The sequence below is a fragment of the Psittacula echo genome (assembly GCF_963264785.1).
Source record: "Psittacula echo genome assembly, chromosome: 5".
Lineage (NCBI taxonomy): Eukaryota > Metazoa > Chordata > Aves > Psittaciformes > Psittacidae > Psittacula > Psittacula echo.
This window is the reverse complement of record NC_137739.1, coordinates 39832514-39851310: the sequence shown is the minus strand read 5'-3', so window position 1 is coordinate 39851310 and position 18797 is coordinate 39832514. Positions and strand designations below refer to the sequence as shown.

Sequence of the window (18797 nt, the reverse complement as noted above, 5' to 3'; positions counted from 1 at the left end):
AAGATGGTGCTTCTCCCTTCCTTATCAGTAACACTTCTTTTTTTTTTTTAATTTATTTCTGGAACATTTCTCCTGCTTTTTCTCTATTTCTGCCAAATCTCTGACAAATCTGCTACAACGCTGATGTTTTGAAGAGAAACCTGCTCTGGGGTCACCACTATTGGGGCTCCAGCCAGCATCACACAGTGGCATATGCCAGGGGTGCTTTCTTCTGCCCCACAACCTCAGTTTGCACCAGACTATTAAAATTTACAAATACTGCCCAAAGGTCAAAGCAACCGATGACCAGGAGAGCATGTTGCTGCATGTCTTCAGCTGTTTCCAGCAGCCAATAACATCTGTGTACAGCTGTGCAGAGGGAAAAACAACACATGGTGAGTACATGTCACACATAGTTATCATGAAAAGGGACATCCTCTAACACTACCCAGGGGTTCAGCAAGTAGGACACTTGCCAAAGTGGGACACAAGCTGCTGTCACCAGTCTGTGTTCTCCCCAGGAGCTCTGCTATGTGTTTAGTAACCAACACCTCAGCTGGTCAGCATCTAAGAACACTCGCCTGTTTCAGATGGGAAAAAGGCAGAAAATGGACATTGGGTGGGAAATCCTACCTCACCAGGTTTGCCTGGACATTTTCTGGAGCAGGGGAGAAGGTGGGTAGCCCTGGAAGACCTTCCTTTGACATCCCAGTCAAGGCCAGAGCCAGTTAGATCTTTTACAGGGAATAAACCTCTACTACTGCTTGCAAATTCCCAAGTCAGTAGCAGTGACTTATTGGGCTAATATTTAAGATGTGCTATGCTGCTGACCACATAGTCCACAGGACCACCCTGGGCAGCAACAGCCATTGAGACAGGAGCACCATAGGGGCACGTAACTGTGTGTGTGAGCATAGCTTCTTGGGACCAGTTACAGAAGGGTGCTTAGAAATTTGTAGTTGAACATCAGCATCATGTAGGTGTCCAGCACTTGTTTTCTCCACTGTGTTGCTTATATTGATCCTCCTTATAGAGTTCACTGATTGCTGGTTAATTATACATTGCTGATAAATCAATGCACTGCTTCAGACCTGATTTGGTGTACACTGCACAAACTGAGCCGTTTCTCCCTGCAGCACAGCTCCTTCCCTGCAGAGCTGCTCCAAGCCAGGTGGCTCCAGACTGCAGTAGGGCAGCAATGACCCTGGCCCAGGAACCAGACATGCATTTCTCTTGTCCAGCTTTCCAAGGCCCCTGTTGGCCACTTTCCACTGCCAACAAGGCCCCACAGGCCAGCAACTCACACTCCAGTGTACCAACCCTCCCCTTGGACCATGGTCACCATGGGCTCATTGGACAGGGCTGCATGTCACCCCATCATTCGTGGTGTGGATGAAGGTGCTGAACTGTTCAGGCGTTATGCTGACTCCTCAAGGTTGTGCCTAGGAATTGGCTACCCATTAAACCTCAAAGCACTGACCATTACCTTTCCAGCCTGACAGGTTTTTAACCCCCCTTGTAGTCACTGACTAAGGCCCCAGTCTGGCTATAATGACTATATTGGAGAAAGCATTAAACAACAAAAGCCAAGGTAAATGACACCCACTGCTCTCCATGACCACCAACTTCAGCATCATCACAGAAAGCAATCGGGTTAGTCAAGTGTGATCTGCTACAGTAAAATCATGCTGACTGAGTCACCTTTCTGCACATAAAAATAGCACAAGCTAACATACATCCACTTCAAGTTGTGTGTCCTTCTCTGTACAAAAAGCTTTTCCTTGTAGGTTCTCAGGCTGGTCAAGGCTAAAGGCAATTTAAAGTTGCTAAGGGACGCTAATGGTCTCTGGAAAGAAGCTTGGGTGAGTAAGAGCTTATTGCACAAGTTGAGATGGGCACATACCCATGTCACATGTCCTGATATCAGCTAACAAGCAGGTTGCGAGCAAGACCCTGCCACCTTTATGAATGGGTCTTCAGTCTCCACAATTCACAGAGGAGCTCACCAGGGTCTGGGAGCAGGTCCTTACTGGAGACAGCATGGGCAGCACGAATGGAGAAGTCAGTGGCATCACCTCTTACCTACAGCATACATGACGTGAGAGAGGGAAGGGAATGGTGTGCCCAGTTGTGGCAGGTAGATAAAAGCAGATCAGTATTTCCACAGCTGCTAAGGGACTAGCAAGAGGTTGATGCTTTAAATGTAGGGCTCTGGTGAGACACCACATCCCTGCAGGATCCTTGCAGCAATAGGTGACATTCAGATCCAAGCCGGCTCCTTGAACAGGGCTGTGGAAGCCCGGGGTGGTGAGGGCAGCAGGGCCACAGCATAACATAAAGCCAACAGCCTACCTCTGTTCCCAAAGAGGATCAATGTGCTGCATCTGGGCATAGCAAGTGAAGCATCTCGGAGGTGACCCTGGACAGGCCACCCCGGAGATGCTTTGTCCCTGGTGCCTGGTGCTACTCAGCAGCCGTGTTGGAAGCAGAATGTGATTTCTGCAGAAGCTGTGATCTTGCTGAAGGAAAGCATCCATTTTGAGCCCCTGCATCCCAGCTGTGCTGACCACCCTGCTCTTCAGAGCCTGCGCTTTCAACTGAGCACTACACAAACTTCCAGCACTGAAGGATGCTCAGTGCCCAGGTGCTCACCCCTCACTCACTGCATGCTCCACAAGAATGGTGCAACCTTCCTCATGGGACAGACACACTGCCAGCCTCAAACAAGGCCAGCACAGGCATCCTCTCACCCAGATCACCCCTATCCCACAGAATCTCACAGGACTACAGGCTGCTGAACACAGGAGAAATATAAATGCAAAGTACCTTTAAGTCCAATGAAAAACTGCCTGAGGCAACCAAGTAATATTACCTCAATGTTCCTCAGGCACTCTCCATGCTCTGTCTACAGGAGGTCAGATAACCTTGGGCATTCAACTGTCCCACCACCTTATTACAGAGAAAGCATATAACTGTTTCTAAGGCCAAGTGAAGCACAAGCCAGCTGGTAAAAGGGAAGAGAAAACCAAGGAGTTACCACACATCAACTTCCTTCTGCAAATGCAGGTGAGCAGTGAAAACTGCTCCAGAGCTGAAGTGAAAACACAACCCTAATGCAGTCAGGGAAGAGCTTGCTGTAACTGTTTGACCAAGTTTCCTTCTAGACAAGGATATGGTGTTTCAGAGCCATCAGGTTCTACATGATGGTTCAACATTTTCTTTCATGCCAAATCTCTCACTTTTCTGCACTGTTTGGAGTTGGGGATCCTTATTACAGATACCTTGGTGCCAAGAGGGAAGAAGATGCGCATGGTGAAGAACGCTGCTTCTCTCTTTGTTCCAAGCTATACTCAGTTAAAGGCAATGCTGCCTGAAAAAGATCAGATGGTTTCCCAGCACGACCTGAAGCATTCACTGGCAATGGGTAGTGGGAAGAAGTAGGTTCCAAAGTGCTATGGGTTTTTTGGGGGTTGTTTTTCTTTTTGGAGGGGTGGGTTGGCACGCCAGAGTACAGACAGTAGCAGGAAAAGAGCAGGAAGCAGAAAACAACTCCTCTTTCCCCAGCTTGCCTCAGCAAGGCTAAAAGTTTCTTTCTCTACCAATTAGTGGAGGAAGAACTAGAAGATAAATTTCAACCTACCTCTAAGGCACCTCTACTGACTGAGAAGTCCTGGCTGAAGTACTGGCCTTGTAGCAAGAAACCAAGCCCCAGCCCCACGTTAGGGGAGAAGACTAAGGCCCCATGGCTCTCAGCAAGTAACTCTTCCATTTCCTTTTTCTCATTCCAACCACATCTCTATCTGACTTTCTCCAGATTACTTAGGATTTCACAGCTGATCACCTCTGAGCCCTGGACATACCTCACCAAGGCTCTGCTGTCCAGTGATTCCTCATGTAATTGTCCCCAAGCAGACAACACCATCTGAACACATCTCTGCTCCACACTTGGCAATTCACCCCTCAAATCCTAGTCAAGGACATGCACTGAGATGCAGATCCGTTGCCTTCAAGGTCAGCACAATATTCTTCTGCCTCCCAGCAGGAGCAAGCCTCACTTGTCTGCTGCCTCTGTCATCTCTCAAGGGTCTCTTCTCTGCTTCCATCTCATATTCCAGAGGTGTCCAGCTCACTCAGAGCTTTGGTATTTGAAGACAAAAAGACATTTTGGGGCTGTCAGCCAGCAATGCAACAGCACACACAGCAACTGCTTGTGACAGGTAGATGGGTTTCTGGAAAAGCTGTCTTGAAGGTGCTAAACTACGGCAAGTCTGGGTGCAGAACATTCTCAGCAGTTCATCATTGGATCTGTATGGGATAGGGGTATCCTTCAGTCATGAAGCAATTAATGCTATTTCCCAGCAGACAACTTCTGTGATTTCTTTAGGTACCCTTAAGTCACTACAGACCCCCATCCCATCTTCCTTCTCTGGTTTTCTGCAGACTGATTTAAGCCGATGCCATTGGTGAAAGTTAACTGGGATGACATATCCCATGGAAGTCCTATATGTAACGGTCAAGTTTGGTGTTCTTCACTTCTAGACTTAAACCATTTCAGATGCTGTGATGCTGCAGTTCACACCAGAGCAGCTTCATTTAAACTGGCACTACAATTATTTCTCCCCTCAGACCATACTAACTTGTATCAAAATTTTACAGGACATCAGCAGATAACACTACTTATTATGGAGCTAAATCCCTTCAGCACACTCCATATCACAGATTATTACTACCCAACAAGGAGCAAAACCACAAGTTTAAAGGGTTAAAGAAAACTTCCTATCCTTCAAAATTCCCATGAAGCTTCAGACAGGATGGCAAGAGTGGAGGGAAGCAGCCCCAGCTGGAGCGATCTGAGGGTTGGGAAGAAGGATGCAAGGGCAGCAATGCTCACATGCTGCTAACAGGTTTATTCCACTGGCAGGGATTCCCTTCAGAAGCATTTGGGTAAGTGCTGTACACTGCAGAGTTCAATCTGCGCTAAGCAGATTAGTTCCTTACCGGTGAAAGGTTCTGGGCAGCAGCAGAGAGTTGCTCACCATGTGATACGAGGGGGCTGTCATTACGTTTCATAGATATGATATAATTCTATGCTCCCTGGAGAGTACTTCTAATTGAATTATAGGGTGTCCCACAAGTATTCTGGGCAGCAGCTTGAGGAAGCTCTCACCACCCAGAACAAGATAGAGATATCCTTGAATTCTATTAGATGTACCCTCCAGGGAGCAGGAGGTTACTCTATGCAACAGTTCACTTACAACATAAATCACCTCCCTCCCCTCACCCCCCCAAATTGGAAAGGAGATACCCTTAGCAGAAGTTTGCTGTTGCTGCATACTCCATAAGCTCACAGCTCCATGAAACTTCCCCATTTGCTGCCTGGGACAGCACTGCACAACAAGGGAGAAATCTCTCACCAAGGGCAGTTGGCATCCCTTGGGCTCCATCCCCAGTGCAAGGCCAGAAGATACAGCACCACATGAGATGTCATGTGCCGGCTAGATGTATGAGGAAGCCTCAGCCTCCTTAGGAAAGGCCCTGAGAGGCAGTCCCCAAAGGCAGGGCATTTATAGTCCCAAGCCAGGCCAAAGAGGGGCTCCCATTGTTACAGCAAGGTTACCCCTTCAGCCTGCCCATCTGTTTGCCCTGCCTTCAAACACTCCGGAGAGATGAACAGCTACCATGGTCCCTCAGGGACAGCCGGAGCAAACCTGGGCAAGGCAGCTTGCTCCCCTGAGGCTGGCCATGGTTGCACCACTTGGGCACCCAAACCTATACTCCCAGGGGCCTATTTCAACCCCTGGATTTTGCTTTCCGGTTTAGCCTGGACTCATTCAGTTTAGCCTCATGAACCAGATCTTCTCAGGGAGCTGCAGCACCAGGCTTGCAAAATCCACTGCCTCATTGTACCAGCACAGCCTGCCTGTGAGCAGTGTGCTAGAGACTGGTACCCCTAAACTGCTCTGCACCATGGCACCTCATCTCCTCAGGCTCCCAGCTGGCCAGAAGCACGGCACAGGGACACACGTGAAACCTATTGCTCCCCACAGAGCTCAGAAAATTAAAAAGCCCCATCTGACCGCTTACTGAGCTCAGAGAATTAAAAAGCCCCATCTGACCACTTACTGATGCTCTCCCAGCACAAAGGCAGCAGCTCCTTTGCTCTTTATCCTCTCCTCTGGGGCTGTGCACCAAGGAAACCACCCTGCATTTCTCTTCTGCTCCACCACTGCTGCCTACAGCTTACAGTCAAGCCAGGGGAGATGTCACATCTGTTATGTCTTTTTTTTGCTGCTCTGTACCATACAAAGGGTGGGATAATCAGGCCCCTAAGCCTATCTTTTTTTCAAGTCACCTGAAGGGAAAGCCAGCACCAGCTGCCCACCACCAAGTCTAATGACGTACTGAAGCTGCCATCAGCTTTGACTCCCACAGACCACATCTAGCGCTGCTCCACTTGTCAGGCCACAAAAAGAGCAAGAAACACAGTTATGCTAAAAAGTTGCTAAATATAGAAAATTAAGACCCTACGATAATCACCACGGTCACTACTGAGATAAAGCACACACACAGTTCCTCATGCTTCCACGGTGCAACCAGCAGTAGCTGGGCATCTGATATGCTCCAGCCTGCCGCAGCTTTCAGGTATTGCTCTGCAGGATACAACTGATGAAACCCTAGGAGCCAGGCTGCTATGCAAGCAGTCATTGCTCATACATAGTCCGTTCACTGTGCTTTTGCATTATTCACAGCTCTGCTCACCTCCAATGGTGTCAGTAACAGGACACATCTGGGAAAACCTGCCAATTCACACATTCTTTCTCCCTGGCTCCACTACAGAGAGACAACATCATGCGCCATCAAAGCTAACCACAGTCTACCCCAAAATAAAACATCATTGCTGATGTCTTAGAAAAGAGAGCGCTTAGTGCTTATTTATTCTGGCACAGTCATTATACTGGTCCTGGCACATCCTTACTAAACAGAATCATGGTCCAGTTGTCTTTACTGAGGGAGGTGGAGATAGCGGTATTAAGTCAAAACTCTCAAGCATATGAGGCAAAGGAGAGACCAGCCCAGGATGCAAAACCTATAAAGCAGAGATAGGCAGAGCAGAATTCCTACATCAAATATTGATGGCTTTATCACACCTTTTTTTCTCTAAAGGATAAAAACAGAGAGCACAGCACTAAGGTGGGGATGTTTTATGAGAGTAGGACCCATTTGGCATGCTTATCTCATGGAAAGAAAACCAGAAGAACGAAAGTTAATTCCTACCCCATTTCACTTTAACAACATGCTTCTACATGGAGCACCAAAGAGGCACAGCAGCAGAGAAACCATCCGCAACACACTCAGCACAACAGCCACAGGACAGGCAGGAGCAACCACTCCTGGAAACTCTTCGGAGAGGCAAACTGGGGAGAGAGAAAAGGCTTCTTTCTTCCCAGTACCTAAAAACACCAAAGGAGACTTTCCACTGTCTAAGAGAAGGACCAAGGGATCAGAGCCATGACTTTTGCTCATATGGGGAAGAGCGCCAAGTCCTGGCCCTTTATTAACACCTGGAAGGGCTCCAACACCAGGATCTGGAAAGAGAGCAGCAGGAGGCTGTCATGGATTTGATATCCAGAGGTTTTCTGGCTTTGGGGCTACACCATGCTCCACATAAGGCTGCTCAGGCTTCAAGGCAGCTCATCAGACATCTCTATTGGCCTCCTAAGGACAAGTCCTGCAAACCCCGGCAGAAAGAACTGGTCCTATCCAATGCTCAGACTTCCAGATCACTGCCCTTCCAGAAAAACACACCAAGCAGCCAGGGCTTGCTCAACACCAGGACTGGCTTCAGTTGAAATGCTCACAGCAGTATGTGCTGGCACCCAGGCAGAGACTTGAGGGGCCTCATCTGTCAACAGCCCATCTGCTAAGACAGCTGTAAATACGTACTGGTCCACATTTCTCCCAGCTTTAAATCTGCTGTTTTCACTGAAGCTAAACAGAGGATGAACTTGGTCCCCAGCACTCCTATTAGCTAGCATAGCAAATTCTTCTGTCACCTTTTATTGTGCCATGAGGTAAATAAGAAACAAGCCACACTGCTAGAAACAGGTAAATCACCTCTTATTTGAAAGAGCTGCCGCCTTCCACCAGGATCAACTGCTTCTATTTAGCCACATCAAAAATGTGCCGGAGGACCACTGGGCTGGGGAGATTTGACTCTGCTGTTCTCATCTCATTTATAAAAGGTAAGTCCATATTTAACTGAGAAACTTTGCTGACACTCTGATCTGTTAGAAGTCACAGACACATTACAGTAATGCTGTAAGCAATGTGCCCGCTGTGGGTTAAAAAAACCCACCATGGACTTGGAGCGATATATGGTGTATCAAGCTTTGCCACCAGCATCTTTTCTTATATCGTGAAGCTGCATCATTCAAACTGCGCCTTCTCCTTCTTACAGGTGGGAAGGAAATACAACCTGTGTCTCTGCAAACTTGTCTGTAAAGTGCATGTTGTCTAAGCCACTCATTGGCAAAGGTGGTCCATGCAGTAATGCCTGAGTAGAGTAGGTAAAGCTCACCCAAGCCACAGCAGACTTCTTGTATCTTGGATCAGTTCTTACCTGTTGTTTGTTTTCAAACCCGAAACGTGATTGTGTCATTTGGCACGGTGAATTTTCTAGTTTGTTTACTTTAAACTAGGAATATTACTGCCCTCTCTGATACCTCCTAGAACATCCCTTCCAAGAGCTTCCTACTTCAGGAACCCATGAGCTTCCCACTTCAGGAACCCATGAGCTTCCCAGGGGCTTCCCTGCTAGATAAAGCACACACCAGTTCTGAAGAGTCAATTTCAACCACATGCTTCTCTTTTGAGCTGAGGTCCTAGGCCATCCCTTTCCAATGCTGTCACAAACTCATACAAGTATTTCCTTTGATGGGCAAGAAGTCACAGCCTCTGAGACAGGATGTAATTTGTCTTTCTTCATGGACAGATGGCAAGTACATCCCCCCCTAACACCTGCCAACAGGACTATCTGGGAACGTGAAGGTCAGCTCAGGGCTCCTCTTCTCCCCAGAATGATGTAACAGCGTCACTTTTCTGCAGACTGATTCTGTGTACGCTCCAGAACAGGCCCCTGATGCCTAACACTAATCCCCTGCAGGTCACACCACCTAGAACTCATAGGGGGACTACAGCAGAAGCCCAGTGGGTGCATGTGTGTAAATGACTTGAGTTAAAATAGAAACTGGCAGTGTTAGGAACAGCAACATGAGAATTTCATTCACAGCAAGAAACAAATAAATAAAAAAATTCACAGCCTTTCACCACTGGCAACACAGTGAGGGAATGTGGTGTTTGTTGGTTGGGGGGTTTTCCACTGGGGAACAGCTGCCACTGTTTTCCCTTAACCCAAATTAAAATACGAATTAAGAACTCCTAATTTACATGAAGGTGTAGGAAGAGAAAGCCAGAAGGAGCTTACCCACTGATCAAAACAAACTGGAGAAGAGTTTGGGGATTCAGTCTCAAATTCTATCTCAAGAAGGCTCTACCAGGAAGAGAGCCAGTCCTGAGAGAAAGAAACCATTGTCCTCACACAACAAATTCTCATTGTCTGGAGTACTACTAACTAGTCTCAATGTCTTGAGGGGTACTCTTCTCAGACTCCAAAGCCTTAGGATCAGTGCATGGTGTATGGCTACACCTGTAGGAACCTTCAGGTGCTGCAAGCAATTGAGCAACCAGCAACAAAGGCAAATAACAAAGTCGAGTTCTTGGCCTAAATCTTAACTCTGTATAGCTGCTGCAATGGACGTTGCCACAGCAGAACTTGCCACTCAATTTTCTAGCTGGCATACCAGTTAGCTGCTGGTAACTTGTGTATCTTCCTAAACTTTCTAAAGCAAGACCTAGAGAAATTTCCATATGAATTTAAAGAGTTTTAAGGAGAGGAAACAGTTTAAACAGAAAATTTAAATTAAACATAATGACTTGCCTTTATTACGCAAAAAGGAAAACCTTAAAACTCAATTTTTTTGCTGCTGACTCTTCATGATTTCTTTATTGCTCAGATATGATAGAGCAGCTGGGTCTTGTATGTTTTCATACATTTAAGAACCTAACATCTATTTCCATATAAAATCACTTAATAGAAAAGCATTTGGTCATCTTGAAAAAAAAAAAATCTAAGACTAAAACTTCATATTTTGAGTTTCCTTTTAGTCAACAAGAAAGCTAAGATTCTGATTCAGCTGCTTAGGTCATATCTGACCCTCACTGGAGCCTAGGATTCTGCTTCAACTGCTCAGGTTGTATCTGACCCTCATTGGAGCAGGAGTTCAGAAATAACCAGTGTATTGAAAAAGAGGCAGCATAATCAAATACTTGAGATCTGATCAATTCCTTTCTCAACAGATGGCAGCATTAAAGATCATATGGCTTGGACTTTCAGCTATCCAACACCCATACACATCCATACATACACATTATGCATGAAATCATATTTCAGTAATAACAGCATTGTTTCAAGACTCCTCATCTCAGTCTGCTTTGTCTTGTGCTCCCACCCAAACGTGAGTAAGGAAACTTTGACCGTGTTAGTCTAGAAAGAATCACAGAGGCAAGAAGCAAGAGCCGGTGGCAGGATCCATTTCCCTCACATTCTGCAATGTTTGCATCAACTCAGCTTTTTTAGTCCCACATACTTTAGGGAAAGCCTCTTAAAAACAATCCCAAGGTATTTTATCTTGTTATATTTAAGTGAAGACCCCTTCTCCATCTAGTTTTCAGGAAAGTATTTATCCTTAGCCCTAGGGATTTGGTAGACAGCAGCAACTCTCCTATAGTTTAATCTCAAGGATGCTGCGTAATCCAGTGCCTCTCAGATTAATCTAGCTATTGCTACACTTCAGTAGGCTGACCTACAAACTACCTATAGATCACCTACCACTGCAGAACACAAGCTGAAGTTTTTAATTTGTGTGTCAGACAAGCTGAGAATATGAAGTTTTTACTCTCCTCCAGTTCACACTGATCAGTGTTTCTTCAGTAGCTGCAGTTGTGTGGATCCTTAGCATACACGTGTGGCTACAGCAAAGCTTAGCACTGTCTTATGTGTCTGCAAGATGTTGTTAATTCGTTTCCTTCCTCCATGACTCAAAAATCTCTTCAAAGTGACTCCATGAGAATGACAGAATTAAAGCAGTGAAGTAGGCAGGACTCCATCCATGAGCAGCTCCTACACCAGCACGGAAACTTGAGCCCAAGCTTCACCTTTCCTAAGAGAGAGCCCAATTAGTAGGCTGAAATAGGGAGCATGTAACTTCTCACTTCTTCTCAGCCCCCTGTCTTTAGCTTTATATACTGACCACTTTACTCTTCCTGCTTTCCCCTCTGCTCCACCAGGCTTTGTGGACCCTTGGTCCCCCCTTCAGCACACAAGGGATGTCAGTACCTCATGGTGGATCCCCCTCAGTGGCAAGGCATTTAAGAGGCAGGGCCTCAAATATTCAGCCAGTCAAGCCCCTAGCTATTTATTGACCCAGTGTCTTCATACAGCCTTGTATCAAACAACACCATGACCAGTTGCTCATATGCTGCCCTGTGAGTCAGCAAAACCATCTCAAACATCCTATCCACCCATCTTCCCTAACTGGGCTGATCAAAACTAGATAACATTTGTTAGAAGAGTAGCATTATGGGTCTGAACTTCAAATTCACACCTGAATCACCTCAAATTTGTTTGCAGCCTAAATATTTGCTCAAAATTGTCTTTCTGCATTCAGATTTAGAAGAAAAGGAAGAAGAGATGAAACTGACTCAGAGATTAAACCAACCCATTACTCCCTCCAGGTTTCTACAGCTGCTTCCACCTGCACCTCAGAGAAGAGCTGGCAAAGTATAACAACTGACCTGTGTTCACTGAATTTAAAGGCCAAGGACTGATTACTAAAAACTACACCAACCTGTTTCCAGCCCAAAACTCCATTCCCAGAAGACTTGGAGATTTAAAATGAAACCTGCTGGCTGACATGATCTTCCTGCTTCTTAGGATTATTAGTTTAAGTGCTGTGTTGAGCCAGCTACGTTAATTCTAGCTTCAAAGGAAATTGATCTTTGCTAGCCACATGGTCTCCATAACCACTATGGCTAGCAGGCTTTTTTCCCAGCGGTCTTATGATGCAGAAGTGTAAGTCACATTAATTCATTAAGCATGAGCACAATTTTAAGTACAACACAAATGTCTCATCTGTGCTCTAGGGCATCTTCTGTGGGTCACAAGCCACACTGTTAAGCAACCTATGCATACTTGTTTTCTGGACTGCTTTCATTTTCAGTAGTCTGTGCCAGAACGATGCACATGGTCCTGCTGAACACAATTTGTTTTAACTTAAGTGAGCAACTATGTGGGTATGCTCTGACCTTCTGTTACAGTTTTCAATGACAAAAAGCCTTCTACCAGCTGGAAGATGAAAGAAAGGGAGTACATTCTGGAGGAAGATGGCTCGTGAGTTTATTCTCTGGTAATCCAAACCTACCTGCCTTTCATTGATGGGTCCTGTTCAAGCAAGAAAAATCTCTTCTTTCAGGACCTGGCTGAAGCAAGGTAGTGGCCATTATATTTTAGACAGTCTACTCATAGGAGACTAGAACCACACATCTAACATTCTTCTTCACTTTCTCTAGAGAAGTGAGCTTGCAGCTCGATTGAGGAGATTAACCTCCGTGGCCTATCTCCCTGAAAAGGACAGATGAGGACAGCTGATCCTCTTCCATCTCTGATAATGGCTGAAGCCAGCCAACCAAGAGCTTCTCTTCCCTAAATAAGAACACGTACTTATAATCGAGCATTGAGATTGTGGATATTAGCTGGATTAAATAGTTTAGTGGGGTAGGACAGAAGGTGCTATTGAAACAGGGAATCCCTACTCCATAGCATTTAATACATTAACATCCTTTTGTGTACTGTATCAGGAGGCTTGGTACAAGTATTTCCTTTCTCTGATGCCGCTTGCAAGTCTGCTCAATTCTTCCTTTGATGGCTAAGGTGATTAGGTGTTAACAAGAGGAACTTAGGTACTTAAAATTAGGGAGTTTTAGCACTAGGCTCACACCCCTCTCCCTATTCAGCTAAAGGATTTTTCTCATTCCTCAGGAATGTTAACAGCAGGTACTTAAAGCAATTAGACATTATCGCCTCTCTGGTCTTTATTACTTCCTACCTTGTATCAGCTATTTTGTAAGCAATAAAAGAGCTGAATTGACAGGATGGTGCAGGCTATTCTGCTTCCTTTCCTTATTCTGTATGAAAACACTGGGTCATGGAGGCACATGGACAGGCTGTGAGCTGCAGTGCATTAGACCATTATTGCCAATTGCCATGGTATTTTACAAGGGGAAAAACCACAGGTAGTAAAAGAACAGACATACAGAGATCATAGAGAAGGTGATGTGGAGAATATTGGTAGACCATAGGGACATAAAGGCTGGAAGGATTTCACAAGTCCAGCAGAATAGCTTGCAGCTGTGCCTATACTGTGAATTAGCTGCCACACAGACCTGCAAGTTGCACAGGAAGCCTAGAGACACAGGTATGATGTATTGCTCCTGTGAAAATAAAGCCCCAATGTCTTTTGAGCAGCTCTTGCTTGCCTGGGAATAACTTGTCAACTTTTCATCTAGGGATTGTCTGGTGTTCAAAAAGAGGCTTTCCCGTATTTGCCCAGCAGGTAAAAGCTTGCCCTTTTAATTCTCTCTCTACCTTAACTCTTCACTAACCCCTAGGTTTAGTACAGGACCTCAAAGAATGATATATTTTCCTCCTGTTCCCTTGAAGCCCCGGTATTTCTAAGCCTTACTTTGTCATTCCCAAGAGGGAAGGGACAAGAGCTTTGAGCTCTTAAATCCTGCTGTCGGTTCTTGCCTGAAAGAGGTAGGAAAACAGATGGAAAGCTGAAGAAAGGAGCCTGTCCCTTGTCAGCGTTCACCTGTAATGGATGCAAAATGTGGGGTTAAATACCAGAAGTAGACCCAGGAACAAAAATGAATTGGGTACTTACACGGTTTCATCATTCTTGAACTCCAGCTCCCCATAGGTGTCTTCAAAGTCTTCTCCACCTCCTTTCGCTGTCCCTTCTACTGTTCTAAATGGCACTATAACTGTACCCCGAGCACCTGATGTCCTTAGGACTTTGACTTCCATCACACCAATGCTCTCACTGACGTGTATAACATCACACTCAAATGTGAAGATGCCAGCATGGTCATCATCCAGTATAGTCACTGTGGCCACACAAGGAGAAGCCAATATGGCCTTTGGGTATGGGGAGTTACTGAGCTCTGAAGGTTCCTCAGTCTCCACCACACGGAGGTTACTGAGCCGAACAAAGAAATGCTCATCTTCCTCAAAGATGTCATCATCAATAATTCCCACTGAGAACTCCTTCTGGGTCTCCCCTGATTTCAAGACAACAGTCCCCTCTGTGAACTCATAGTCAGCACCAGCATTGGCAGAGCCATCCTCTGTTTTATAGTCCACATAGATGGTCTTGGACACGTCCCCTCCTTTCCGCACCACTGTCAGGAGAACAGCACCACAGTTCTCAAGACACTGGTAGGAGCATGGGTCAAAATAAATTTTGGAGATGAATTCCTCAGGTTCATCTGGCTGCACCTCATGCAAGCTGGTGCTCTTTTTGGCTTGCTCAGCTGCATGCTTCTTCAGAATATTGCCAGCTCCCGTCATCATTCTTGTAGCTTGAATGCGATAAAAGGCTCTGCTTTTTTGCTGATGAGACAAGGCATAGTAGTTAGCCATCTCTACCAGCTGGTCCAAGTCCTTTTCTGGGTGTTTTTGCTTCAGGTCCTTAAGGATACGGATCATCTCTTTGCGAGATTCATCTACCTCCTTCCCCTCCACAGTCACTAAGTTTCCATCTAGAAAGTGGGAGTTCATCATCTTGCCATCCATCTCAATTCCCTTAGGGTGATCACCTTCTGATTCTATGATAATGCCCCTGTGCTTGTCAGTACGGTACTTTTTGTGCATATACTTGTAGAAAAGCAGACGTCTATCTGCTACCCAAGCCAGAAGGACGCAAAGTGGGAAGAAGAAAAGTGTGAGCAGACCTTCCCAGACCTGAACCACACCTGGAGAGAAGACAGCAAGGATCATGTACAACCAGATGTAAGCAAAGATGCTCCAAGCAGCTGTGACAAAGAAAACCCTCAGGTGTTTTATCTTTCTGGTTTCCCCATCAGGGATCACATAGACACAGATGGCAATGATGATAAACATATTGAAAGCAGCGCTGCCAACAATTGTAGACGGCCCCAGGTCTCCAGCTATGAATCCATGCCCACACACTTCTATCAGAGACAGAAGGATCTCAGGAGCAGAGGAGCCCAGAGCCATGAGGGTCAAGTTGGAAACAGTTTCATTCCAAATCCGAATGGTGGTCGTTGTGGTTTCTCCATTGGGTTTCTTAATCGTGATTTCTTTTTCTTGTGATGTAATGACCTCTATAGATGCCATGAAACGATCTGCAATGATGGAGACTCCAAGGAACATGTAGATCAGTGCTACAAAGTATACAATAACACGGGCAATTTTGTCCCCAAGGGATGGGTTTTCTGGGTACCATATTGGCAGGATAACACCTTCCTTGCAGTCAAAAGATCCTGAACACGAGCTGTTTTGTACTGAACTGGTTGAGTCTCCCGTCAGGCCAGCATCCACCTGCAAACCATGCAAAAACAGCACAAAAGTAACCAGCCCAAAATGGAGGAAGGCCGAGGTGACAGGCTGAAAGCTTAACCACGCCATACACAAGATGCAACTTCCACTGTGTAGATCCAAAAAGGCCGAGAACCTGAAACAAACAAAACAGAGAGGGGGGAGGGAAGCATGAGAGAAAAGGAAAATGCAACATTTACCCAAATGCACTTCAGTATCTCACCACTGAAGAGTATTGGTAGAGACGCATGGGTTGTCTCTCTGTCACTTTGAAGAAGGCATTTAGCAGGGACTTTAACAAACTGCAACTCTTACATGCCCTGCAGATGAGGATCAATTACTAGAAAAGTAACTCAGTGGAAACTGTATATATGTAATAGCCCATTCTTGACCTACATCATGTTCAACAGGAGTACTGAGTGCTCAGCTGCCACTCAGCTAATGAACCTGTGGTGTTCCCCAGCACATAGCACTCCAATTCAGCATAAGAAACCAAATCTAAAGACTCTCCTATCTCACCACCCAGGAGATAAAACAAGTCAAGGAATCACTTGCAGCATAAGAAGCACCATTTGAGGCCAGTGAGCAATCTCCAAATGAAGCCAATTTGTAGGACATAATTCAGTTACGAATAATGGAGTAACTTAGTGGCCAAACCTTCCCCACAGCCAGCCCCTCTTAATGGGCTGCAGAGTCTCCAGTATGGTCCTAGGGATCCCGTAAGCTTCTGAGGCACAGGGTCTCCACATTAGGAGGTAAAGATGTCAGCCCAGAAATAGGGCAGAGGACTCTTGAGCTCAAAAAAGTGCCAAAGGCCATTTTTCACCAGGCTTTCCATTGTGACCTGGATGATCACATGTTACATCAACAATCCTCCTTTTAAATGGTCACAGAAACCTGCAAAACCTCCACAGTTAGAAAAAGCTGTGCTCATGAACCCAGAAGACAGAGCAAAATTCATGTACCCACCAACATTCCCTCTGCATCCCTAAGAAATTGATATATTTTCAAATACCCTCTAAAATTAATCTCTAACATAAAATACCACGCAAACCAAAAATGATATCACGTAGGTTCAGCATATTACTGCCCAATAATGCCTTCTATTACTTAGGAACTACATTGCTGTAGGGCTTGCACCACTTAAAATTGGATTCTGATCACTTCACAGTGTCATGGATCATACTGTTCTCCTCCCTGTATACCAGGCCTCTGGAAGAATTTGATCTCAGGCTTAAAATACCAAATCACATTTCTGAGTCCAGACACAGCCAAGTACCTCAGAGAAAACATCAAACTTAATAGCGGCATTACCTACAACACTTGGAAAGTTCAAAAGTCTTAACTCCCAATGGCTTTCACTGAGGTTTGTACTGCCAGATCAGTAGGGCTGGGATTCGTTTCCCTCCTGTAGCTAAATCTTGGGCAGTAAGTCAAATGAAGTCACCTTGGCTCCCTTTGTCAGAGGAAAAACAGTCGTTTCTAGAGGATGATCCTTCCTGTCCCACTCTGTTCTGACCCAAAAGATGTATTTAAGACACACATCTCCAGAAGGGATTTTGTCCCTTCCCATCTCTCTCCATGGTCTCAAGAGAGTGCCCAGTTTACAGCAGATACCTAAAGTTCAGATGGCAGCAGTTCAAAGAGATGAACTGGCCCCCAAACACTTGAAGAGGTCCCTTCCCTCTCCCTTGCACTGTAAATATTCCAGGCAACATTTTCATGTTATCAGCATTAACAAATGCATCTCGAATGGCTATTTTACTATCATGTTGTGTCACTCTCCTCTTTCCAAAAGTGGGTGCAATCTTCCCGATAGCAACAAAAACATTTTCAACTTTCAGATAAAAATCTATAAAGACAAGCAAAACAGGAAGGAAAGCATGAACAAAGACTGCAAATGAACAAAATGAACAAAACAGCTCCTGACAAAGCATAGCAGAGGGGAGAGAATTGATTATGCAGTATCAGGATCACAAATCCATATCTGACACCCTTGATATGAAAAAACAATACACTTCTTCATGCTACCTGGACTAATTCAGAAGAGCAAGATTCTCCTCATTAGCCCACTTACCTTCTCTCTCCAGTGCCTACTCATCTGCCTGCTACTATAGTCCCAGTGCCTGACTGAGCCCCTCAGCCCCACTGAGGGCTGTTAGCCAGCCCCAGCTCTAGCATTCTGGCTGTGGGATGGTGGGAAATCCCTGAGGAAGGGCCAGTGAACACGTGCAGAATGATAACGAGCAGCAAGGCCAAGATCTCCGGGCTGCAAGGTAGATGTGTGCAGACGCACAGTGAAGTTGACATGTTCCAGGTGCCTCTGAGTCAAGGTGTATGCAGAGACCAACTGCACAAGCACAGCAGCTCCAAAACACCCCAGGCACATCAGATCATCCTTATCTGTACTGCAATTGCTGGCAGGTATCCACCAACTTCATGACACTTCCAGCTCCCGGCTCCTACTTAACTGTACAGCAGCCAGTAAGTGCCATGTCTTCCAAGATCAGCCATGCAGAAATGGCTGACAGAAAGACAGAAGTAATTTCAAAAACATCTATGTGACTCAAGTGCCTAAATTTGGTTTCAAAGATTACTTAAGAGTCAAGTATCGTTTAAATTCAGAGCCTTTTCTAGGAATAGTACAATGACTAAACTGCCCTCTGAAATAAATCACTGCTACCACCAACCTCCTTCTCTGTGGGACAACCATCTTCTGTAATTAACACTATCTGTCTACCTTCTGTAATGCCATGATGGTTTCTGTTCTAGCCTTCCCCCAATACACTCCAGGACCTTGCCAGTCTTTCTTCAATTTTTAATTTGATTTCAAGTTTATTCCTGAAACTAATAGTATATTATTTCAAAAACAACCTTTACCAGGGTAGCCTCTGTTTATGTGTTAGGACCTCCAAACTCAGGCAGCGGGTCATAGACTAAAATCTCAGAATTTGGGAATATGTTTATTCACTCTTTTTCAGTTGCTTTGACAAACATTTTAATATGAAGTGGAGGTCACAATCATTTTCTAAAGTGGTACAATAATGACCTGATCCTGCAATTCTTTGACACAGGTAAAACT

The 18797-nt window shown here is 45.4% G+C and overlaps 1 protein-coding gene across 6 annotated transcripts in view; it reads right to left on the bottom strand.

Moving 5' to 3' along the window:
• Window positions 1-15805, bottom strand: part of SLC8A3 (solute carrier family 8 member A3) — a gene marked incomplete at both ends in the record, with an annotated part of 88071 nt that extends 72266 nt beyond the window's left edge. For all 6 annotated transcript variants that reach the window (XM_080619203.1, XM_080619201.1, XM_080619205.1 and 3 more), the window contains one exon: window positions 14040-15805. In XM_080619203.1, coding sequence (XP_080475329.1) covers window positions 14040-15805 — 1766 coding nt within the window. The remainder of the gene's footprint in view (window positions 1-14039) is intronic.
• Between the last annotated feature and the right edge of the window lie 2992 nt (window positions 15806-18797).